Source organism: Anopheles moucheti, chromosome X, assembly GCF_943734755.1.
Source record: "Anopheles moucheti chromosome X, idAnoMoucSN_F20_07, whole genome shotgun sequence".
Taxonomy (NCBI): domain Eukaryota; kingdom Metazoa; phylum Arthropoda; class Insecta; order Diptera; family Culicidae; genus Anopheles; species Anopheles moucheti.
Genome location: NC_069142.1, coordinates 4275021 through 4300165, shown reverse-complemented (window position 1 = coordinate 4300165; position 25145 = coordinate 4275021). Strand labels below are relative to the sequence as shown.

The window sequence follows — 25145 nt, the reverse complement described above, 5'->3', positions numbered from 1 at the left end:
ATTTTTTCCCTGCTTTTGTGTGACAACGATATATTTTTTATTTAAATGTGTAAATGTGTTCAAACACTTCAATTGTTATTTTTACATTATATAATGTTGAAAATATAACAACAGCTCAACCGTGCTTGTTACGAATTTGAATACCCGATTTCGATTTCCAACGGATCGCTCTGTCCGTCGGCGAAAGCGCCAGAAAGTATGCAATGTGTTGCATTTTGAGCCACACAGCTCCAACGAACGATTTCTAGATCAATTATGGCCCTAAAAAACAACAAAATGTTAGTTGTAAAATTTGTAACATTTGTTGTAAAATGTTACGAAATAGACATACTTTACTAACAGTCCCATCTTACTTAAGTGATTAGAAAATAAATTTGTGGACAAAATAGATTCCTCGTTCCTCATGAATCGCTTATCCTTATTAGTTGTTTATTTCGTTTATGGTAGTTAAAGTGTTTTTTTGAATTTTTTTAGATGAAAATACACTAGTTTATCTGTACAATAAAATTGAACGATAACTGAAGAATATAAAGCAAAATGTACCCATAAATAAAAACCACTACTAATTAAAGGAAAACCCAGAACAACAAACAAAATCGTCCTGTTTGTTCTGGCTGTTTTCCTCACACAAGGTACGATGCTAAATTATGTTGCCACATGGTGTATAACTTCGGATGAACGAGCATACATTTTAGCGCTTGGTCATCGATTTCGACCAACGGCCATGGAAAGGACGACATATTTACACTCATTCCTTCGTGTTTTTCTCTCTCTCTCTCTCTCTCTCTCTATCTCTCGATTGGTTTGACCCGCTCAGTGCAACGCACCAAAACCAAAGCAATTTAAATAATTGTCATCGAGTGTAAATAAATTAATGTACAGTCGTAGCGGAAAAATTGTCGCAACGTAACGACCACCCGCACCGTACGGATATATGCACATTCGCGCACGCAATCATACACATTGCGGGCAAATATGTTATGCATGAGCATTTTCCTGGCCGGTGAACATTTTCCATTGGAAAGGGTCACCCGGTTTTAAAAACCGTGCTTGCAATCGTAAACATTATGTCAACGGGTGGATAACGGTGTGTCTCGCGGATATATTGTGCGGCAACAAACGATACAACAATAAATAAGTGACTCTTTTTCCCTCCACCATCACCACACACACACAGAGAAAAAAAGTACAGAAAGTGTGTGTGTTGCACTTCAATTTCTCTTACTTACTTTTACTTGCTAAATTTGTTACGGAAAAAAGCATAATGGCTTTCGGATACATAAGTTTCTCTGATTGTATACGATCATATTTTTTAACGTAAAATAAAAAATTAGAACCATTAAACAGGAGTTTCGAACAAACAAATACTTTCTATGTGCATAATAAAAATGCGATTTCATATTTACACTCTTACAAACTACACGTACACGAAAGGTGATCTGTTAAGCATGGATTTTATTTCTTCCCTTTTGTTAGACATCGTATGTTCATAGGTTTTTTTTTAATGGTTTGACAAGTTTGACAAGAAGCAGGACAATTTACAGCTTGTTTTGTTTCTTTTTTGCATGATGAAGCTACAATTAGACACCTTAAATGTGAAATTATTAATATTGTGTTCTACCGCAAAAAAAACATATAATGCCAACCGACGCGGATTGTCACTTTACACTTACACACTTTCTTCAATAAATGAAACGAAAGGTATTTCAATTCATCCCTAATACAAATATGTTTTTCCTTCTTGTCGTTACGACTCGTTTGCCGGGCATGTCGGGTTAAAGATTCTCGACATTCCTGTCGCATGTCATTATAAAGATATTCTACATTTATTTCGACAACTGGAGTCAAAATTCAACCAAAGGTCATTTTTATAATGCAGAACATCGTATCCAGCTATAGGTAAATTAAAAAAAAAAGTCAACGAAACCCAAAAACAAGGCAAGACTAGACCTCCTCTTGAGGTTGTAGTGCCACTAAAGGAGAAGATAAATTTTAATAAAAATAAAACATAACGCGTTTTTTGACAATATTTGAATTTTGATAAATTAGAGTTTGAAATCCACGCATAAAATTGTAAATGTACAAACTGTAATTGTAAATGTATCTTTATTTAAATCCCTATATCTCGCTACTGCGTAACTCGGGAAGAGACTGTACACATTTATTTAGTTCGTTAAATTCTTCTGCTCTTGATGCACTGTTTCATCCGCTTTATCCGCTTGTAGCAGGCTCGCAGCCGAAACTGTTCCCCGGTACCATCACCGAACGGATCTATTTCATGCCCTAATAAGCGTTACTTCTTTAATTACTATTTCTATTAAAATTCAATGTATAGAACCTAAAACGTCTTAATGACAAAATGCATAAGAAAAATAATCATAAGCTATACCAACTAAGCCATATGGCAAATATGACCTCAGCAAGTCGTCACTATAAATAACACAATGGACGTACATTGTATACTACAACATGTTAGCACATTATATACTACAACATGTTAGCAAAATAAACATACCAAAAAAAAAACTTCTAAAAATGTCACGAGACGCGAATTTGAATTCCTTCCATTTTCGCCCTACTTAACTTAACGCGATAATAAGCTTTTACACGTTCAATTCCTTTTCCTAACATTAAACAGTTAAGATGTGTTTCGGTCAAACCGAACATTGCGAACGTATTGGTTAACGTTGAATGCAGATAGTATACAACGATGTGGAACTTTCCTCAACATTACTATGTTTTTTTTTACAATCGATCAAGAAAATGTTATTCTTCTGCTTTGAATTTACGCACAATATGGTTCGTGGTACCAAGTTGGAAAGTAATTGTTACTGCCATTACATATTTTGCATGAAACTATTGCGCTTAAAGTAAATGTTTTAAAGGGTAAACTAGCCAACTTACCTCAACCTTCTTACTTCATTGACCAAAATGTCACGATTGTGTTGATCCTACAAAAGCGATAAAAACAATTAAGATCTAATCGATAGATTGTTGATAGACAAAAAAACTAAAGTAACAAACGAAAAACTCACATTACTGGTTGCAGTGCTGCAGTGTACTTAATCTTTCGATGTTTTCTTGTCCTTCTTTTTACGCTTCCGCTGCTTCTCGTCCGCTTGTGTGTCCTGCTTCTTTGCGATGCACACCCGACAGTACCAGTCTTCATTATCATCCGGCGGTACCTGTATGCCAACGCACACCCAATGGTACCAAGCGTCACATCCATCGCACCCAATCATCGGCGTGCCGTCGTCTACCCGCCCGCACGCCGGACAGATCCATACCGTATTCCCGTCCACGTCCGTCATGTGCACGGGCGTGGTGTACGTTTCCGGCGCCGCATGATGATGATGGTGATGGTGAACCGATTTCGAACCCTTCGATTCCTTTACCGCCTTTTTCGACGTTTCCCCACCGGCAAACGGTTTCACCCCCGCATCTGCTACATTGTCCGCAAGGCGGGCCACTTTGGAGCCTCGGCCAGTTGAGGTGCCGGCCGCACCGGTACTACTGTCATCGGTGGCGGCATAATTCACGAGTGCACTGGTCGTGCTACCGGCCGTACTCGTTGTGAAGTTCACCTTTACCGATTGCTTCAATGTGGCGAACGTTTCGTCCGTGTCCGTGGATGGTTGTAATTTCAGCTGCTCTGTACCGGTGTTTGGTGGTAAGGGCGATCCGAGCGGAACATTCTTACCCGCATCATCCTTTTTGCTCTTGCCAGCAACGGTCGTACCGGTGGTTCCTTTTAGCTTCGGTGGACGCGTTACGAGTGCCGATATGCGCGCAAGTTCTGGCGATACGTCCCGCTTCGGATCGGCCATAGAGGCGGCCCCGAGCAGCAACTGCTCCATGTACGCTTTATCCGGTGTTTCCGAACGGGGCGATTGCGTTGCGTTGGAACCACCGAGCTTGAGCATCAGTTTGGGCACGGTCTCACCGGCAGCATTGGCCGACGGTCCAGCGGAGGCTTGGACGGTACCGCCCGGCGAACCACTGCTACCGCCGATCGCTCCGATACGCTCCTTTTCCTTGCGCTTTTCCTTCTTTACCTTTTCCTTGCGCTTTTCCTTCTTTTCCTTGCGCTCTTTGCGCAGCTGCTCCATCAGTGCCTCTTCCGCACCGATCATACCCATCGTCATAACGCCGGGTGAGGTCGCTGTACCGGCGGTCAGCTCCTTGAGCTGCTCTCGATCGCGATCTTTGCTCTTGCTCTTATCCTTTTTATCCTTCTTCTTCTTTATCTTACCGTCCTTCAATTTGCGATCTTTTTTGTGCTCTTTTTGCTTGCGCTTGCCATCCTTGCTCTTGCCACCGGCCGTCGATTGGCTACCGTCGGAATCATCCACATCGACTACCAGCATGCTGGAACGCTGCGGTGGACTAGCACCAGGCAAAAAACTTGCCGCCGGCAGTATAACAACCTGATCCTCCTTGTACGCTTCCCGCACCGGTTCGGGTTTTCCTTCCTTCAAGGTCGACATAACGCTTGACGCCGTACCGAAGATAGACTGCGAGCTAATGCTACTGCTACTGCCAGCACCACTGGACACCGCCACCGTTTCCTTCTTGGTGGACATCGTTTGCGCTGTCACAATCGTATCCCGGCCGATGGCCGGCGACGCGGTTGATTTGACGGATAAGTTGAGCAACTCGTTTGCCCCACCGCCGAGTGTCATGCTTTCGGTGGCGCTTTGGAAAAGCGATGGCGGTACCAGGGGTGCTACATTGCAGGTTGACTTCTGCAGGTCGAGCGGCGTCTGGGCAAGCTTCGTCTCCGGATCGAGCGGTTCGTCTAGGAAATCTCGTTGACTTCCACTGGGACCTCCCATACCGGCCATGCCCGGCAAGCGATTGGCGAGCGTCGGCATGCGAAGTAGGTTCATCGGATTGATGCCGGGCAGTACGAACGGGTTCGGCGGCAGCTGAAACCCGGGCCTATGTTGCCCGGGGTACGTCGGTGGCAATCGCGGGAAGAGTGGATTGTCCGGTATCAGCCCAGGACCGGATGCTAGTGGAAACATACCGAACGGCATGGGATTGCGCATACCCGCGACCGCTTGCAGTGATTGATTCAAAAACTTGCTGTACACACTCGCATCCGGTGCGAACGGATTCATCGAACCGGGGTAAAGCGCAAACGGGTTCTGTCCCGGCATGTTGCCGAACTTTTGATTCTCCTGCTCCAACTTTTTGCTACCGTCGGCCAACTTGCCCAGCTTAGCATCTGTTTTCGGCTTCTGTTTCGGTCGCTTCGGTTTCTTCCCACCATCGGCCAACGGTGTCGGTTTGATCGCTTCCGGTGTCCGATTCGGTGCCATACATTCCGTTAGCGTTTTGGACGACAGTTCGGAAAACAGATTACTGGTGCCTTTTTTCGGCGTTGCCAGCCGCGGCGACTCGTTCATCCACGAAGGCGTCGAGGAGGAGGACGAGTGCAGCCGAATGTCGGGAGTTTTCGGAACATTCGACAGGGGTGAATAATTGAGCGGATCATCCGGACGGTATTCACCATCGTACGCACCACCAACCGCTCCCAGCCCGAACGTTTGTCCGTGCATGCCCATGACACCACCCGGTACGTTTGTGTGTGCCGCTTGCTTACGTTGCTTCTTGTTGGTTGGTGTTGTCATAGTAGCTTGTAGGCTCGAAACGTGCGGTGGTGATTTATCGTCATCAATCACGATCACATCCCGATCGCTCGTTGTGTCCGGTTTCATTCCCTTCCCGTCAAATATCATCCGGCCCGGTGTTAGTGGTTTTTCATGCACCTCCTGCGACGCGATACTCGGCGAGGCCGTAATTTCCAGACTCGGATGCATCTTCTGGAGCAGATTCAGCTGTGTCGCCTGATCGACCAGCGGATTGATTGTGCCCACCTGCTGCACTTCGTGCTCATCCTGCTTAAATGGACCGATCGGAGGCTTTTTCAGCGGCAACGATAAGGCAGCCGTTGTGGACGAACCAATGCCAGCAGCGTTTGGCATCATACCGAACAGGTGGTCCGGCTTTACTGGTGGCAACGAGCCGCCACTCAACGGACCAACCAGCGTAGGATTACCCACCGATGTACCGAGCCCAAGTGGTCCAATCAGCGGCGGTGGCAGATCCACCGCATCAAACTGACCACGCTGGTTGGCCGCTTTTTTCGATGATTTCGGCGCTTTCTTTGGCTTTGGCGTTGGGAATGGTAGGAAGTTTGGTATTGGTAACTGCCGGTTCAGAAGTGTTGGGTCGTCGATTAACATTTCTCCCGGGACGGGTACCGATTTAGGTGCGGCTGATTTGCGCTTCTTAACCGCCTTCTCCTTTACCACCTTTACCTTGACCGGTTTTGCCGCTTTGCCGGATACGTTCGGTGCTACCAAACCGGCGCCCGGTATACTTTCCATCGCTTTCAACGCTTCATTCCCTTCCGGCTTGATGAAGCTATTTTTAATGTACGGGTTGCTTCCTATACCAAGATTATCCGCGACCCTTCCAGCCAGCAACGCATCCGGTGGCAATGGTGTGGTAAAATCCGTTTCCTCCTTTACCACATGCTCAATGGTTGCATCCAGCGTGGTGTGTTGCTTCACCATTGTGTTCTTTTCACCAGCAGCATGCTTGTCCTGTTTACGCGCCGCATTTCCCGCACCCTTTTCCGCCTTCTTCTTCTCCCGATCGACTGGTTTCTTTTTTACCTTTTTCGTTGATTTTTCACCGGCGGGTTTCGTTGGTGGCTGAGATGGATCGAGCGGTACACCCATACCAACACTGCCCGGTGTGCCTGGCGGCACACCAACACCTAGCGTACCATCGGTTGCGTTAGGTTTGGGAAAATAGTTACCACCCGCCGAAGCGAGCAGGGCTGCTGATGAAACAGGAGCTGAACCGGCGAGCGATGGTACACCGGCCATGGCCGCACCGGACGGTAAAGCCATCTGCAGGTGGGTGGCGGCTAGTGGCGGTACGGTTGAAATGACCGGTGTCGGTTGCTGGATCGGCCGTTCCTCCGGGATGATGGGAATGCGTGACTCGGGCAGTTTACCTTCGCGTGCTGGTGAAATGAACCCAGATGTTGTCATTATGACGCTGCTGATTTCTCGCGTCGGACGACCCTCTTCCGTTGCGGTGGCGGTTTTCGACCCACCAGCTGCCGTGTCGTCGCTCGGCGCCGGTTTCTCCTTCACGATGGTTTCGCTCGGTCGCTTGCTTGCAGTGGCGGATTCCTCATCACCACCAACTGTATCAGTTGGTTGTTCCTTTACTTCAATTGTTTGCATCGGTATTTCCACCTCTTCATTGATAACAGCATGGGGTAAGTTAGAACCATCATCTACGCCTTCACCCGTACTACTTACTTCCTCAATGCTCGATACCGGTTCCTTGGCGACACCGATCCCACTGCAACCACCATCCGTTATCGCTCTCGCATCGGACGACATTGTCGCAGCCACGGTAGCGATCGCGATCGCCGCACTGTTGAGCAAATTTTTTGCGTCCCCAAACGCGGCTCGCCTCTCATCATCGTTACCGATTCGTTCGGTGCCGTCCTCTTCGGTTTCGAACATAAGCGGTGGCATGTACTCCGGTATGTGCACCGGGCGCGTTAACACCTCCCTGCTTCCCGGTTTCAAAAAGTTCAAGTTGGACTCCTTTGGCAACGGAAAACGGGGAACCTCCAGCGTCAGTGGAATCGGGTCGACAAACTGTACGTACTCCATCAGCTCGTCCAAATTAATACCAATCTCCTTGTACGCGAGGGCCAGATCGTCCAGGTTAGCTTCGGTACGGTTGTACAGCTCACAATACCGGTGCATGATGCGCGATATTTCACGCAAAAAATGCTGCGTTACATCGATCAACAGGTCCATTGTCGAGGCATGGGTTGAATGCCACCCGATCGTTCGGCATATTTGTGCTACGGCCACCTTTAGCACATGCTGTGCGTACTCCTGAGACATGATCTGTAACGGAAGGGCAATAATGAGTCATTTCATTGTGAATGCCGATGCTGTTATGTTAAGCACTGCACTTACGACCGTTTTAATTTCCTCTAGTCACAATGATTTACGAGTTTGATTGAGAAGTACGGTAAGTACAGTACTTCATAAAAAAATTAGCTTCATATTGCTGATTATTTTCTTCTAGTTTTCTCTTGCTTGTACCTCCATGCATGAGGCACCTGGTTATATTTTTAGTCTGATAACATATTAATTAAATAGGTGCAGCACTGTTTATGCTTAAACTACTATTCTGTACACTTTTTAAGCAAAATTCTTTACACTTTGCTAGCAGATATTTTTCACTACTCTCTAAATATGATGCCACAACTCTGACCTAAAAATACACACACACTAACCAAACAAATACCGACTACACGCATACATACCCATCTTTGCTGTTAACACGCTCTGTGTGCATTGGTGGATTTGACGTACATGTCACTCAATCGTACAACGCTGCCACAATACCGCACGTCTTAAGATGGCAGCCGTCTGTAGAATGGAATAAAAAATTACATACAAAACTAGGATATTTTAATTCAATAAACAATACGAATTGAAACGTTGCTAAAAGACATGAGAATATATTTTCCTAACCTAAGTCTGCTTGTGTTCAGCTTGAAAGTTGCTGGATCATATTCTCTGCATTCAAATGAAATATTTCAATATAGTGAAAAGTTTCAATGTGGTTTCTATTGTTTCGAATGCAACTTGTTTGTATCTTCCAACGGACAAATGAATTTGCTCATCCATAATTTCTATAACCCCAATAGCAATGAAATTAAATCCTTTATACATATTTTGTGAGATCGACAAATCAAAATATCGTCTATCGAAATCAAACAATGAGTTGATTACGGTAATTAGCGTACTCATTATCGCACAACGATAATCCAGTGGGCTGGTCATGTCATGGCAGGTCAAAACGAATCGAGAGTAACAGATACAGATAACTTTACATCACAGTGAATTAGCGAAACAAGAAACAGAAAAGTAAATACTGTTACCAGAATATCTTCAATTACCGCAAACATCCTTGATTCAATGCATTGTAATTCGAGAGCGTTTTTATTGTTCTATATTCGCTGTCATTACGTCTAAATACGGCATGAAACATAACAAAAACAGTTCCGCTTTTTTCGTACAGCTTAACATTCTTTGTTGTAACGTTCGTAAGTAGATTGGTAAAGTAATTATTGATGGTATTCGATCCGTGGTTCCGCGAATGTCTTCTGTAACTTTTGAACACTATTCTATATTGCCTTCATACATCAAGAAGTGGTTACGTGTATGCTTACACAATGATGGAATTTGTACGTCTGTACTTGTATAGTTAGGCATATTACCAAGTATCATTTAGGATGCAGCGTTTGGTTGCTGATTCCTCAGATTTGCTCTTCGATTCTTTGACACGTTTCATTTAGGATTTCCTTTACAAGAATCGTTAAATGAAGATTTGCTAAATCTGCATCATATTGTTCAACTTGATTATTTTTAATGCTTCACACGTTAGAGGATTATGGGAAACACACAATATTCAACAAAAACAGCTTTCAAATTAAGCTTCATGCTTACCATCGCTAATGTACGGGCAAGGATTGGAACATGATTCGCGCGTAGGTGATAATTAACACCTTTACACAGAGTTATGTTTTTTACAAGCTTCAATCTAATGTAAGTATTCCGTTTTTGGTTTCGCTCGGTGATGGTTAGGTTTTGTAAAACAAGTTTGGATGATAATCATACAAGCACTAAAACATAATGCTTCACAACGTTTAGTTTAAGAAGGTTTAGTATTACGGTTTAATTATACGGGAATATCAAACGTTTCAATGCATTACATGCAATAAAGAGTTCCATATTTCACGGCAATCATACGGCAGCGTTGTTTTAGTACCTCCTTCTTAACGATTATCTGTGGTATGTTGTATTACTATTTAAGTGTACCGGTGTGTCTAACGCAATTCTATACACAAGCCATACATCTATACTGTCCAATCTATATGTAAGCATTCGCTTGAATCGTAAAACTAAACGCTAAAATATTAGCAGCACTGGTAAATTAGTTGCTTCAGATGTAGCGAACGTACTATTGGCACCTAATCATACGCAGGCACTGTCACCATATTCATAATGCTTTTCTGAATTTGTGTCTGTGTGTTAGGTGTTTCTCTCCTCAGCTTCTCCTTTCCTTTGCTTTGTTAGGACATTTGTTTAAGTTGCTAAATTTATTTGTCTTTTAACGCTTTAATGTTACGGATATGCACTAATTAGATGCATGATTATTGAAATATCTAGTTTGTAAATGTAAAACACAAACGTGGCAGAATGAGGGCGCTATCTGCGCAGATTATTGAGCAGGCTTACTCGTGCGCTTCCGATTCCTGCTGTACCAGCTTAAATCGGCGCGGCGACTTGATGGACGACGGTGTCGAGGCGAGCGACTTTAGGTGGCCCATCTGGGCGAGGTGCTTCTTAATTAATCGGGAAACTAATATCTGTGGTCGTTGTTGCCATTCGTTCATCACCTCCTTCGGGGCCATCACCTGGTCACCTTTCAGTCTGTCCAGCAGCGTGACACAAATGATCGCTGCCTTGATACCGGCGTAATGCGTGAGTGCAGCAAAAATGGTACACTCCATCTCGATGTTTACCACGCCGAAGTCGCGCAATTTCTCCAGATATGTCATTTTGTCCGTTTCTGAAAACTCGCAGAATGCACCATCCAATCTGCCTTGGCCTAAAAATAGATAGATGAAACAGATTTTCAAACGTTAACTGGCACACATGTTCATGGAGAGAGCAGTCATTACCTTCGTAGAAGTCGTAGGTGCACATCGTTTTGCCAGTAATCGTCTCATATGGATCATCGTGCGTGGCAAGTGACTTCAGTTCCCGCACCAGTCGTTTGTCCAAAATTGCCGGACGATGAACTATTTTTCCAAGAATAGCCTAAATGTGTAGCAACAAGAAAAAAAGGGTATATTCAACTCAATCATAGAAATGTACAGCAGAATAGATGCAAACAAAGTGTAATATGAACCAACAAGCTGTGTAAACAAATTCGTTTGAAACTTGAAAGCCACATGTCGTATTCATTTATCTACATCGCTTTGTAAATTATCACCATCTTAACACGTTTAAGATAAGATCATGCCGATCGATAAATTACTATACGCTTTCAGATTGTGCGCCAGCAATAGCACAATGAGTATGATTGAAATTAAAATGATATTGATTTAGGTATTTGGACTTCCAGATTAAAACTTTAGAGAAGAACAGTGAGTTCATTCAATGCAATTCATGAGAATATCGGGTTTGCCCCATCTTATGTCAAACACACGCAAGACTAACGCACGAGATATATTAACACAAAAGCCTTAGTTAGCAATAAATACAGACATGGCCTAAAAGCAATCGATTGTGTCAAGAATTTTTTTGTGACATTCCAACTTCCCTTTTCAACAGATACAACACCGTACCGAATTATGTCAAGAATAGAAGAAGGAAATCCGTCAACAAACGTGTTTGCTTCATTAACGTATGCATAATACCATAACGCTAAATTCTGTTAAAGCTTGTACGGAAATAGCAAAAAAAAAATATCGGATAAACTTACCAACTCGTAGCTGTTCCGGAGCAAACCATCGTACGCGTCTTCTGTAATGACGACGGTGCCACCTTCCACACCGATACCACCGCATGTGCCAATGCGCACAAAGATCGGATCCTTTACCTTGGCGTGGTACATCAGCTTAATAAGCTCATGGAGAAGAATACCAACAGACGGTACCCCCATACCATGGCTAATAGAAAGTACAGGCCCAACCTAGAATAAAAACAAGCGTACGATAATTACTCATGCGTCATTGATGACGAGCGGCGCGTCGTCCATCCGTACCTTGTACATGGAGTAGCGATAGGAAAATGCACTGATATCTTGCAGCTGAGTGCCAGCGGGAAGTTTGTAGCCGATTTCCTCCATAATAAAGTGAGCAAACGTTTCCATACGCTTCGGTGTTCCACCCATGCAGACAAACTAAAATGGAAAAGCCACAATTAAAGAACATCAGTAGGAGTTGTTTTATTACAACCAGGACGAATAGTTGTAACCTTCACGTCGCCAAACATTTCATGCAGATCGTGGCTACCGCTACCAAGCGCCAGATGGTATAGGATATCTTGATCCATGAGTTCAATGTTGGGATTGCGTAGCTTAACCGAACCATCGTTGTATCTACAAGAGTGAAAAATACACATTGGAAATAAGCGTACCTGTATGTTTGAAATTTCTATAAAGTGATAAGAAAATTGTTGATATGAATTAAATCTCCTTTATCTAGCGATGATTGTCTAATACCCAATATCAATACAGGGAAAAAGGAGCCTCGTGTACATAAACTCTAAGCGGGTCTTGGTTGAGACAAGCGATTGATTGATTGGTTGATCTGTCTCTCGGTTGATTGAACGAACGATTGTAAAGTACCGCTGTTTGCTACCGCCATCGACATAATTACCTGGTCAAACGTGCCATGTCGGTATTATCTTCATCAACTTCTTCTGCACCGATGATATCATTTTTATCACGCTTCGCATTCAAACTATTCTCCTTGTCACGCTTCTGATCTCCTTGGTGAGCCATCCTTGATTTAAGCTTATGCTAATATAGAAAGCCAAAATTTTGGGAATAATCAATTATAGATCCCGATACCCGATTGAATCCAAACAACCACTTGAAGAGTTTGCAGAATAGAGCGCGTGGAACACAGAGTTTGCCAACTGTTTAATTTGAAATCCAATTTCCTGGATTAAACAAAAACCATTAAAATTGAGTATAATTAAATCCACTTTATATCCAGCATACACTTTATATCCCACTGTATTGCAGAAGAACGAAATTATCTGCGAAATATTTGTCCAAGAATGCCACTACCATACGTTCTTCGTACGTTATTCGATCTGAAAGAAGCTGAACTAACCCACACGCGCTGTAACAACAAGAGTATCTATGCTTAATTCTTGCCCAAAAACCGGAGCTAACTAAATAACTCACAACCGAACCGAGAGACAACTGTTCTATGAACCGCCACACCGGTTTTACAAGCTCAAAAACACGAATGGCTTGCTTTGCTACCCCTAAAAGACACGTATTCCGGTATCTAAACACGCGGCATCTCGCCCCGTCTCTGTCATCTCTTCTATTTTTCTGTGTTTCGCTGCCTTCAGCCAAGCGCACACCGGACGCTGTTCAGACGGACGCGCGCATCACGTTTCGCAAAGTGTTTTGCTGTTTGAAAAAGCAGTACCAGAACTCCTCAAAGGCAAGAGCGGAAATGCCAGCACCAGGTTTATTTTATCAAACACTACCACTTTCAAAACCCTCGCCTTTGCCAATTCCGACAAAAACACGCGCGTTTTAATCAGCACAGCAGTGGAACTTCTAATCGAAAGCACGTCGAGAGCGGAACAACACCAACGACACAATAGCGCGCTAGGGAATGCACTTTTCGGGGAGTGTTCGACCGCTGGCTTGGTTCGGTTGAGCAATGCGAAAGAACTAATGAATGGCATGCACCGGACACCCCCTATTTTATAGCAAAAAAAAAACACTAGACGATACACTCTAGACACAGCGTTGAAGCGTGTCTCTGCTCTCCCTGGGTCTAGGCTTAATCAATAGTTTTAGTTTGATTCCCTTGATACTGCTACCATGGAAGGTTGACACACGGTATGTAAACAAATACAGCGTGCCTGACACAATGTCGGACGCAACGCGTTGGATGGTTTTGTTTTTATTTTGTTTCACAAAACGAAAGGTGTACTGTTTTGATAATAGGTTGCTTTTCTTATTACAATTACTGCACGATAAATTGAAATTATCATACAGTCAAATAAACACAGTTTAGGAAACGATGTTTGCGATGTTGTTCTTATCGCCTGATCAACTGTATTTTTCAAAAATCCTTCCGGATTCAGGGTCGAACCGATTGTTTGATATCATGTAAATCAATATTATATGTATATATAACATATTGATTTATTAATGACGGGTATTTATACTACAGTTGAGACAAAACAGTGGAGCTTCCGGATGCTCTAGTATAGCTGTACACAAAAACCGGCATGATAAGAACCAATGGGACTTGTTGAAAAGCCAATAGCACAAAAAAACGAAGTGCACCATAATTGCAATAGCAAAGAGAATGATACCGGATAGTAATGAAACAACTAACAACAACAAAACAGCTAAACCAGTTTTTTACGTGTCTATTTAATAGCGCATTTATCAGTACATAATTACAACCAATTTTTTCTAGCAAAACTAGCAATTATCAGCCGTGTCAAGGCGGCGAACAGATTAAACACCCATTGAACAAAAGTAGGCAAGAAAGAAAGAAACGGAAACGAAGGACCTTCCATGCATTGAAGAGCCTATCGGTCCCGCGAGACCTGTTATGTAAGCAGCCAAGCCCCTGCGACGAAGAGGTGTAACCACCGTGTCCATCAAGAGATATCAACAATTTTGTTTGGAATTCCAGCAGTTTGTTTTTTTTTCTTATAAAATTGTACTTACTCGTCTCTTTCTTCATCTTCCGACACGGATGAGCGATAGATCCAAGACATCTTGCTTAGCTTAGTTACACCAAACGATTGGAAGTAGTTGCAGGATAGAGTTGAGTTCTAAATATATTTAAAAAAATCATCATTAGAAATAATAGCAACATCAAAGATGCGTATATTCAATTTCACACCGCTCCTCGTGATTAAAAGTTGCCTAAAGTACACTAAAACTAGCCAGCTCCGTTGCTTACAAATAATACAAATATTTTAGACAAACTTGAGAATTCCTCAGGATCCGGATCGCTTTAAGTCTCTGCCATAATTACTACAAACATTGAAGTAAAAAACCAGCAAGAACTTGGTCTACTAATACCAAAAAGAACTTGCATATTCATTCGTACAGAATATCTGTTGCGCTATGTTCCAACTGCACAGACCAAACAAGTAAAGAATTCGTAGAGTCGTCCCTCGATACTACTGAGCTGTGGTTGATAATATAGTAGGCTAGACGGACACACACACACCCATACAGAGTAAGTGAAAAGCAGTTTTCCGAGCGGAAAACAATTTACAAAACAATAACTATCCATATACACGCATGGTGTGACTCCTTGCTGTGGTGGTATGTGTTAACGTTAAGTACACGCTAGTTATCGATTTTCTCCTAACACGCGGTGTAATGTTGCTCTCCTATACGTATTCGTACACTTTTTTCCCTCTTGTTACTAAGATTTCACATCTAACATTCGTTGTTTTAAAGACTTTCAGTGTTAAAGAGTAGTTTAGTAACAAAACCTGTATGTGTTTAGCACGTTTTCATTCACAAAACTCTAGTCAGAATGACCGAAGCAAAGCCCCAGACACGGCAGGTTGTACACACGACTGTTACTTACATGGAGATCCTAAACTTCCGCAAAGAGAGTTACTACACAGTACAGCGTTGAACAATACTGACATACAGTTGGGTAAATATCACTGTGGGGAGGAGGAATGTTTGTTGAAATAGTTTTCAAACCTAAGAGTCTGCTAATTCGAGACATGCATGCCCATCAGTTTGACGGAGTTAACACCTTCGAAGACAACCTACTCTAAGTAACGAAAGCACAAAGACTGAAGGAACAGTTGCATAGCCACCTGAATATGAAGCACCCAATGCCAGGACAACCAAATCAAATTCGGCCAAAGCAAGCGGTGGTGTTGGTGTGCACGTTACTTTGCTAGGCCCGAAGCTGGAACCGAGCAATGCTCGAAACTTATTCGGCGTTGCCCCTCACAGCGGCGCTTACACAGGATCGTGTGTGCGAGTTGATGGGAGTGTGTGCCGTACTGGTTTTTTTTCCCTATTTGTTCGCTTCTTTTATAAAAAAGGGACGACAAAGAACAAGGAATTTCGACAGATTGGCGGACAAACATCAATTAGGCCGATAAGAACAGATAGATTGCTTGCAATGGAATAATACCGAAGTCTAGAAGCACTCTTTGGAGCATTAGCGAATAACTTTTTCTATTCATCTTGCCTTTTTGCCTGGCGATGAAGCTATTCAACAATTACTGCTCTTCTACACAAAGGACACGCCACATCCCCATTAGGGCAAACAATAAACAAACACAAACGTATGAGAATTTCATTTACATGTTGGTTGAATTAGTACTTTTTCCAAATGCTACGAATCAGCGAACGAAATTCTTTAACAAGTCGAATGCGCCTATCCGTTGCCTAACGACACCACAAGAAAACACATTTACACTAGAAACAAAAACCTACATTGTACCGGGGTGGGGGTGGGTTGGATGATGCGAGATCGTGTTACAAACCGAAGGACGACTGCCAAAGCGATTTACTCCAAATGTGATTTTAGCATTGCCTGTTGTACTACATTTTACACAGAACGCCTGCACCGAGCGCCATTATTCGTGACAGCTTCACACTGCGCCGACTCGTGTCATCGCGGTTCGTTGAAGGCCCGGTGTGGGTCATGTGGTTTTTTGGGGTTTTTCTTCGGCACGGTAGGAAAATTATCGCGTAGATGAAATATTTACACACTACCGATAACCCTCCCCAAAAGAAAAGAAAACAAAAGTAAAACGACTGGCTCAGGCGAGAGGTTTTGAGATGGACACAATTTTTTAGAATTGTAGAAAGAACCCTGAATTATCGCCTGTTTTGCTGGTTACTGGCGTAGGGAGATATTGCATACATCTAATACGTCATAACCGTCTTTGGTAATAGACTGTTGGAGGCTGGATTGAGCAGCTCCAGACATTCAAAGTTCACGAGAGTTCATCAAGAACTCGTCTGGAGGCTGACGCAATGAAGGTTTTTTTAGTAATATTGCGTCTGAAAGTACACTTACACACATGAATTCCTTTTAGAAGCATCTACTAGTTACTATTCAATGGCGCAATAAGGTTGTCCAAGTATCATCCTTTCAGAAAATTGAAAATACAACTAATTCTAAGTCCACTATTTGGTGTACAGTTGTCTGAAGCAACATCTTGAAATTTGATGACCTTCAAATTTACATCTGACACTATTCACCTATAAACCAATGCTTTATGACTAAACACCGTAATGTTTATATAGTCAAAGGATAGTGGAAAATCCGTTCGTAATGAGATTGATAATTAATAAAGTGTGTTTAATATTACTAAATCTATAACACGCGATCAATTGCAAGAGTTATAAAGAGCGACCCGCGACTCTTGACGTTCTTCAAACCGTTGTTTAATGCAAATCGTTCACCGCAATATTTACAAACATTCCTTATCTCCGTTGTATAATACCGAAAGGTCACAGACGCGCTCGCGCTTCCCAAGCAAGATTAGACATTCACTTAGAGGTGCAAGAATGCAAAAAAAACAGTGGACATCCACAGCAAACCATACAGACATCTGGCAGAGCAAAATATAATTCCTCTTTAAATTACTGCCCATGAACTGGGGCACCAAATGGCCGGTGTATGTGGATTGTTTTAGAAAAATTCTACATTGGTAATAATTTATACACCATTCCTTATGAGCTTTATTGTTGCACCAAGAATATTTGCGATGCGTCAGTTGCAGTTATCGGGTACTTACTCTGCGGTGATAAATAGCATTTGCTGGTTGCAATATCAACAACCATATGGGGCCCGAGGTCAAACCAAACAGCGCTGGATAGAGCATGCCGTTCACAATCACAATACTGTCTAATGTAAACAGGAAATCATTCAATAACATCGGACACAAAGAACTATCCGTGCAATAGGCTAACACGTCATTGCGCTATACTCTAACACAAAACCATGACGTGTGTCTCTTACTGCCCATTTCGTGGAGTAACCTCAACGGGACACCATTAAAAGGAGCCATGTCCTTCGCCTGCTTGTGTCCTAAGCACCGATTATGACTGTGTGTATGCTGGTGAAACTCACCGTAATGTTAATTGTTTTCTAGAGTTTTTCACATGTTTTTGTCATTTCTAATCTTCGCATGCACCCCCGACGGATCTAATCTTTGTGGGTAAGTTTCCAGAAATTACTGAGTACATTTGGATTCGTTTATCCGTCTCGTCCCGACGTTTTCCGAGGCTGGCGACTTGACGATTATATCCCGTATAATTAATTGCTAAGTCACCTTAAATAGAAATTGAAATAAAGAATTATAGTATAATTAATATTAAATATAATATATTTTGCTTACAATTGCTACTTTAAATCTTTTTAAAAATATTAATTTTCAGTTGTGTAAAGAAATGGCATTAAACTTTCTCAATATTTTCCATTTCTTAGATCATTGTCTAATTACTTAAAAATTTTGTCAAACTGCAGAACAGAAATAAATATGAATATGGCCCCTGTCCTACTTTCCCTGCCGTTTAGTGTACTTCAACAGAGTAGAAACAAGAAAAGAGGTGTGCGTTAATATTATGTCACTAGACCTTTTATGATAAATATTAGTTTGACTTTCAGATTGGTTATCGTAACGATAAAATGAAGCTAATCTGCTGATAAAAATCAATCATACCAGACGCCTACGAAAAATTGATTTATGCAATCCCGAACGCTTTTAACAAGGTCATTCTCGAGCAAGGGGGAACGTGTGCAAATACTACGTGAAAACGGTTGTAAAGTAGGGTAGTTATCGCATTGATTTGAAATATAACTCATTTCAAGATTTAAAAAAACCGAACCGTGCAAGCTAGATTTTACGTGTGCTTATAATACCTCCAAAATTGGAGTGTTGAATTAAGAATAAAAAAAAGTGAAGGAATAAGTCATTTGTTGTATCCGAAGAGAGACATTTTATTTATGGAAAAAACGAAATGCAAACCGACCATGTTCGCTTTTCCTGGTAGTAGTGTTAATTGTTGCGTTTTGAAAACTATTTTATATGTCTATTGAAATCACGCACGTTAGCCGCTAAGCAAAAATATAATTATATATAATACTTTTGTTACACTGTTTTGCTAAACCAACCTGCTACCACCTGTGTTTTTTTGTCAACAAAAAAAAAACAGGAAAATAATAAAGAAAAATATCTATTCCTAATTAAGCTTTTTGCCGCATCGTTTTCCTTTCACTGCGGATATGCACTCGCGATTCTGGTTACTGGTAGGCACATTAATGTAAATGACTAAGACACACACACACACACCAAGCCAAGCATCACATTCCCAAAAACAACCTACACACTATTGAACTCCGCTCATTTTAATACAACAAAGCTTCACAGGGCTTTCCGCTAGTGTTTTTTTTTGCTTTTGTTTTTTACTCTGGCAGCGTGGGAGTACCTGTTGGTAAATTCAAAATGCAGAATTTAGCTTCACATGTAAGAAACGGTGCTCTGGCGGTGCTATTGCATTCGTTTACTTAGAGGGTAACGTTTTTTTTTTTGCTATCCTGTTTCGTCTATTTTTACGCACACTTTTTCTTTTAAGTCCCGGAGTAAAACACGCATATTTAATGAATAATTTCCATATCTTCTAGATCGCGGCTATAGCTGTAATGGGAAGGAAAAGTTTTGCACAGTTTTAGAGGTGTGAAAAAGTAAAAGCGTTTAAATACTTAGCATTGATACAACATAACAAAATCACAAATCAAGCTATATCAATCAATCAAGCAAATAAAATAATGGGACTTGTCAAGACAATTCCCAACAGGGAATTCAGAATATCATCAGGCGATCATATATTCCTAGGAAATCATATGAAGATGATGATTCTGATGATATCTGATGATCTACATATAATGAGATCAACGCGCACACACAAAACAAACAGATTTTGAAACAAATAATACAATGCCTTCATAGAAATGTAACGAAAAACCCCCTATTGCCCTTTATTATCAACGGTCAACGTTAGGCAAGAATCGGAGGAAAAGAACCGAGCGATTAAAGTTACATTCAGATTTCAAAGATAAAACAAAATAAAAAGTTCTTTTGATTTCCCTATTGTTGACAAAGAAGCTGACGCGATTGGCATGACAACACACGTACGCCAAATATTAGCTTAAGTTAGAGAAAAAAAAATCTCATTCGACATTAAACAGAATGAATTGGTCCTATTGATGCCGAAATTTTTATAAAATACAATCACTGGAGAAAAAGAAATACAATACACTTACCGACTGACGGGACGACTGTAATTAGACATTGATGAGCCGGAGCGATGTTTGTTGCAATCGTTCTCGTCGTTCGTTTCACCGCCCAGCAGGTAAAGCTGATCGAGATATTCGGACGTAAGGTAGGTGGGCAGATCGGCCTCATCGTCCTCAATCGGACCGTACGTTTGAATGTCATCAGCCGTTTCTTGAGAGTCAACCATACTAAGCCACTGGCTGTTATGGTTGCGAAACTTTTCCAGCTGCAAAGGCACGTAATGTTAACGTAAGCACACACACGGAAACATAATATATATATACATTTATACACACATACACATAAACCATCCACTAACCCGTTAGCCGGACGTAATTGCTTACCGTTATTCTCGATGCCCATTCACTGTCGGTGATGGCAATAATGTCGAGGCACACGTCACAAACACGCCGTATTTCTTCGTTTTTGTCGTGCATCAGATCGATCAGATAGGCCGGTGATTCCGTGTCCTTGATCATGTAACAGCGTGTGCTTTCGTGGCGCAATACTTGCTGAAATACGAACACTATCTGCAGAACCATCTCATCGTCTTCCTGTTTGGCCTTTAGCAGCTCGATTAGGGATAGAATAACATCCGCTTTGCATAAGAGCATAGCGCACGATTCATCCAGTGCGCACGTGCCAATGAAAACAACCATCTCTAAAACCAGATCATCCTTGTATTTACCTAGCGACAAGAAAAGAAAATGAAAAGTTATGTCTAGTATTATGTGTTCACTTTTAGCGTCTTCTTTCCGCTTACCTGGTACAAGCATGTTTCGAATAAGTGGTATAAGGTTGAAGTTGTGAATAATTTGCGAATAATCTAAATCGGCTAGCGCCAAATTGCCCAAAATACCAAGACACTCCACGGAAAATTCTTCTTCGTCACACTCGGTTAAAATTTTAGCGAGATCGCCCACAAAATCCTAAAAGAAAGAAACAGGTTTGAAAATTAAACCCATTTTGCAAAAACATTGCAGTTAAAACAACCTACCACAAAGTGCGGTCGCAGCGTATCATGCAGTGAGATGTTACGTATCATCTTCATAATCAGCGTATCTTGACATTTAAATGCACGCGACATCAGACTGTGCAGGCGATTGTTTTCGATCATCATTGCCGCGTTGCGCCGGTTCAGGGCCAGATTGATACCGAGCGCGATAAGATCCGGGTCAGACTTTTGGTTCAGATTCAGCAGCAGCATATCGACAACCACCGGCACACAGTCGGTGTACGTAAACATGGACTTTACCTTATCGTCCAGGCTCATGTGGTACAGAATCTTCGTCACTATGCCGTGATGTTTATCGTCGCTGAGAAAGGTGACGAGCTTCGGCAGCAGTCCGACGCGTATCATTTTCGCCCGCAAGCGCGCATCGAACGACAGGTTAAACAGCAGCTTCAGCGTCATCTGCACGAGATCCTTCTGAGATTGAAGCAACCGGGGCAGCTTTTCCACGATGTTAAGTTCGTACATTTCCTCCTTGTTGTCCAGCACGATGGAGAGCTTCTTCAGGAACGTAACCACCAACACGAGCAGGTCAAAATTCTGCCGCTCCAGTGCGGTCAGTAGCATTTTCACGATGTTTTTCTTGCGCATCTTTTCCTCCAGCTTTACGTTCTCGGCTATGTTAAGTAGCAAGTAGAAAGCAACACGCAGCAGCTGTTCCTGCTTACGGACAAACAGTTTGAACTGTTTGTTGATCTTGTCGTAGTCGTCTTTTAGCTTGCGAGGATCTGGTTTTTCGGACACGGCCATGTCCGTGCCAGCCGAGCCGGGTGTGTGCGGTACGCTGCCGGTAGCATTCATCGATTCGGTCGAGTTAGAGCTAGCGATTGGACTGGTGAAACCATGATTGGTAGGACTAGATTCATTTGTCAGCTGCTCGTGGTAGCTGTTATTCATGGAGTGTGCTTTGGTTAGCGGGCTGTTCAAACTGATGCCACTACCACTGAGATTGCTGCTCCAGTTGCCCGATTTTGGGCGTTGCTTCAGTTCCGGTATACGCCTTCTGGGTGGTTCCATCTCTTTTGGCTTTTCCTGATCGATAATTGTATCCAGCTGTTCGTTACTACTCTTCACACCAACGGTTTCAATATCCTTTTCCTTCACATTACCATTGCTGAAGCTTGCGGACATGCTTTTGCGCGCATCAATGTCATGCTTCATCTGATCGTAACGGCGCAACTCGTAATCGATCACATCCATGCAGAGCGAACCAATCTTATAATTCACTATGACCGAATGGAAGTTGGTGTAGGTAGAAAAGCAAAAGAAGATGTAAATGATATTGGTCGAAAGATCCAGTGAGCGTCGCCAGTCTTCACGTAGCACGCGGGAAAGCGCACTGAGTACCGCTTCTAAAAAAAAGCAAACGCATTGGTAACCATTTGTTCTTTGTTCCCAAGATTATTTCTCAATTACATACCATTCTTTTCCAGTTCTTCCAAATTATCTGGATCACGCGCCAACTGCAGTATAAGCCGGGAACCCTTCACCTTCTCGGCTAAATCCTCGTAAAGCAACTCGATATAATCGTCAACATTTCTGATTGAAGCCTTTTCCGTGTCTATGGTGGAGCTTGGTTTATCGGAAATACGCGAAACGGACCGTTGGTGGCCAGTGCCAACGACAGGTGTTTCCACCACTTTGCGATTCTTCAAGTAGTAGATAATTTGCTCAATGTCGCAGAGCTGAGATTTGTGTATCAGGTCACACTTTTCTACCACTTCTCGAGCGAGTACGGCGGGATCTGTTTTTGAATTTAATGACTTTAACCGTATGATCCGTTGACAGTCCTGATACAAAATACAACAAAAGGGAAACACATAAGTAATTGTATTTATGCAACTGTAAGTTTAGGAAATTGTTTATAGTAAAATAATGTTTAGATTTTGATTCAAGGAAACACAGAAATTGATGCATGATCTTATATACTTCATTCCACTCACTTCCCGCTATGCTTACCTTTTTGTCCTCCAACATTGGATCTCCAGGGTCACCGAAGACAGCAGCTTCCAGCTTGTAATTCACAATAAGAGCTTTTTCGGTGGGGTGAGGTTCGACAGTTCCACCCTTCCATCGTCTGTGGTAAAATAAATGGAACAAATATTACTTATTCCTTATTTACATTGGTACTTATTATATGAACATTGGTTCAAATCAGTATGTTGCTTAACGTTCGCTGATTTTTTTTGTATTTTCGTTTCAATGACACTAGAGTCTGTTTGTTTGGACAATGTTTATATTAAATGAAATTGTCATTCATATAGTACATTTTGTATTTAAATCGTAGTCTGGTGAAACCAAAAGACCAACCCTCTATGTGTTTCCTACTTATATGCCCAGACAGTTTGGAAAAATCGATAATCGCAAACCACTCGATACAACACCATTTTGCGACATTTACAATCCTTTTGCCTAAACGGGGCTATTGTTTAGTGGGGTTTCGCCGTTGGCTACTCACTTTTTGATGTATTTCGCATCTTCCGATTGCATCTGTGCGCTAGCAGAAAACCGATACAGTGCTGTTACGATGTAATAAATGTAATGAACGGTAAAAAAGAACAACGCTAATCCCGCTAGCAAATGCAAAAAGTTGGCTAACAGCATACAACGCACAACTATCACTTTTCCTGCGAAGTTTACTGCAACGCTTCGTTTATCCGGGATCGTCCGCAAATGGAAGGAAAACTCAGGCGGCACGGATTAAACGAAATGCGTCGTTGATATGGGATTGCTTACGGCTTGTCTACACGTGCACATCTGACAAGCAGGCCAAGGTATAAATTTCCTTCAATATTCCGTTGGAAATACCGTACACGTGCGCTTATCAACTGTTTCGAAAAACACTTTATTGTATGGTTTCATCATAGCTAACAATAATATCGATCGATTTGTCTGAATATAATGTATGTCGTAGATTTACGTTGCATTTTTTATTTGATTTCATCTTTCTTCAAATATGGCTAAACTGAAGTGAAAGTTGATGATCCAATCTCTTGCTTCACGGCATGAAATTTGTAGTTACACATGTTTTTAATATTTTTTTTCTTTTCGATGGGATTTTTATGCTTGTTTGTAATCCATTTCGTTAGTTTAGAGTACTTTTGGCGTCAAATAAAAATAAGAACCCAATTATTCAATGATGTAAAATGGACTGGTATAAACTTTATAAAGAAAATCTTTTACCAACTGCAAGACTGATTTGTTTTATTTACGGACTTAAAAAAACAACTTTTAAAAAATTACATAAATAAAACTAACTTGTAGAGCTGGAATGGGCTATTTCTATTACAAAATTATTTCAAAAAACTTCAAATAACACAATCGAGTAGATCAGCTCGAATTTGTGCCTTGCAGAGGGAACTCAAACGTCAATCGCTTCTCGCACGCACTCACACACATACGTACACAAGCGGTCTGTCAAAAACGGGACGCAGCGCGTCTGTGCCGATGTGATTTATTTTCCTTGAGCCACTAAAACAGTACACGGATTTCCAGTGTGTGAAAGCAATTTTTTGTCGAAACCGGCCATATAGTGTGAAAAGTTGGTAACAGGAAAAGACACAGCTATTCACGGGCTGTGCGGTGAGCTTAGCGGCGAACGTAACGCAGAATAAATGCTAGTTAAAGCACGGCCGCACACGCATCGTGAAGAGAAAATGTGAAAAGGTTGGTGGCAGAATGGAGGTGGTCGCATTCGCAAATACCCAGTGAGCTAAATTTCATTAAATATCCTTAAATCACCCCTAATTTACCGGGTACTTTAGGGAAAAGTTAGCAATCTTTAATTTATCCTTTCGAGCAGTTTTGACATGTTTACCTAGGGTCCTTGAGGCATGCTGATTTTTCCTTTATTTACCGCTTAAATAAACGATAAATTAAGGGAAAATCTTTCACTGAGTGGAGTAAATTTGTGAAACATTTTAAAGACATTTAAAAAACTTGAATAGCATTTGAAACACTGT

At 42.0% G+C, this 25145-nt stretch overlaps 3 protein-coding genes across 6 annotated transcripts; all 3 read right to left on the bottom strand.

Annotated features, from left to right (window-relative positions):
- Positions 1-1533: 1533 nt before the first annotated feature.
- Positions 1534-8058, bottom strand: LOC128306454 (uncharacterized). The gene is made up of 3 exons (XM_053043974.1): positions 8025-8058; positions 3036-7952; positions 1534-2951 (listed from the first exon to the last, which is right to left on the bottom strand). The coding sequence occupies exon 2, from the start codon at positions 7947-7949 to the stop codon at positions 3063-3065; it is 4887 nt and encodes a 1628-aa protein (XP_052899934.1). The 5' UTR covers positions 7950-7952; positions 8025-8058; the 3' UTR covers positions 1534-2951; positions 3036-3062.
- A 1406-nt stretch (positions 8059-9464) lies between these two features.
- On the bottom strand, positions 9465-20195 carry LOC128307426 (uridine phosphorylase 1). Of its 4 annotated transcripts, none has more exons than XM_053045259.1 (7): positions 20159-20195; positions 14566-14672; positions 12105-12228; positions 11893-12030; positions 11611-11820; positions 10805-10943; positions 9465-10731 (listed from the first exon to the last, which is right to left on the bottom strand). In XM_053045259.1, exons 2-7 carry the CDS (start codon positions 14613-14615, stop codon positions 10355-10357), a joined length of 1038 nt encoding a protein of 345 aa, XP_052901219.1. In that variant the 5' UTR covers positions 14616-14672; positions 20159-20195; the 3' UTR covers positions 9465-10354. The 4 variants fall into 4 exon arrangements, with proteins under 4 accessions (XP_052901219.1, XP_052901217.1, XP_052901218.1 ...); XM_053045257.1 differs by lacking the exons at positions 14566-14672; positions 20159-20195 and adding exons at positions 12509-12651; positions 13298-13530; XM_053045258.1 differs by lacking the exons at positions 14566-14672; positions 20159-20195 and adding exons at positions 12509-12651; positions 13359-13530.
- On the bottom strand, positions 12218-23807 carry LOC128307425 (kinesin-associated protein 3). Its single transcript, XM_053045255.1, has 10 exons — positions 23642-23807; positions 23143-23260; positions 22604-22973; positions 21972-22535; positions 21169-21911; positions 20935-21100; positions 20516-20859; positions 20159-20397; positions 14566-14672; positions 12218-12228 (listed from the first exon to the last, which is right to left on the bottom strand). Exons 1-9 carry the CDS (start codon positions 23785-23787, stop codon positions 14630-14632), a joined length of 2733 nt encoding a protein of 910 aa, XP_052901215.1. The 5' UTR covers positions 23788-23807; the 3' UTR covers positions 12218-12228; positions 14566-14629.
- Positions 23808-25145: the final 1338 nt, after the last annotated feature.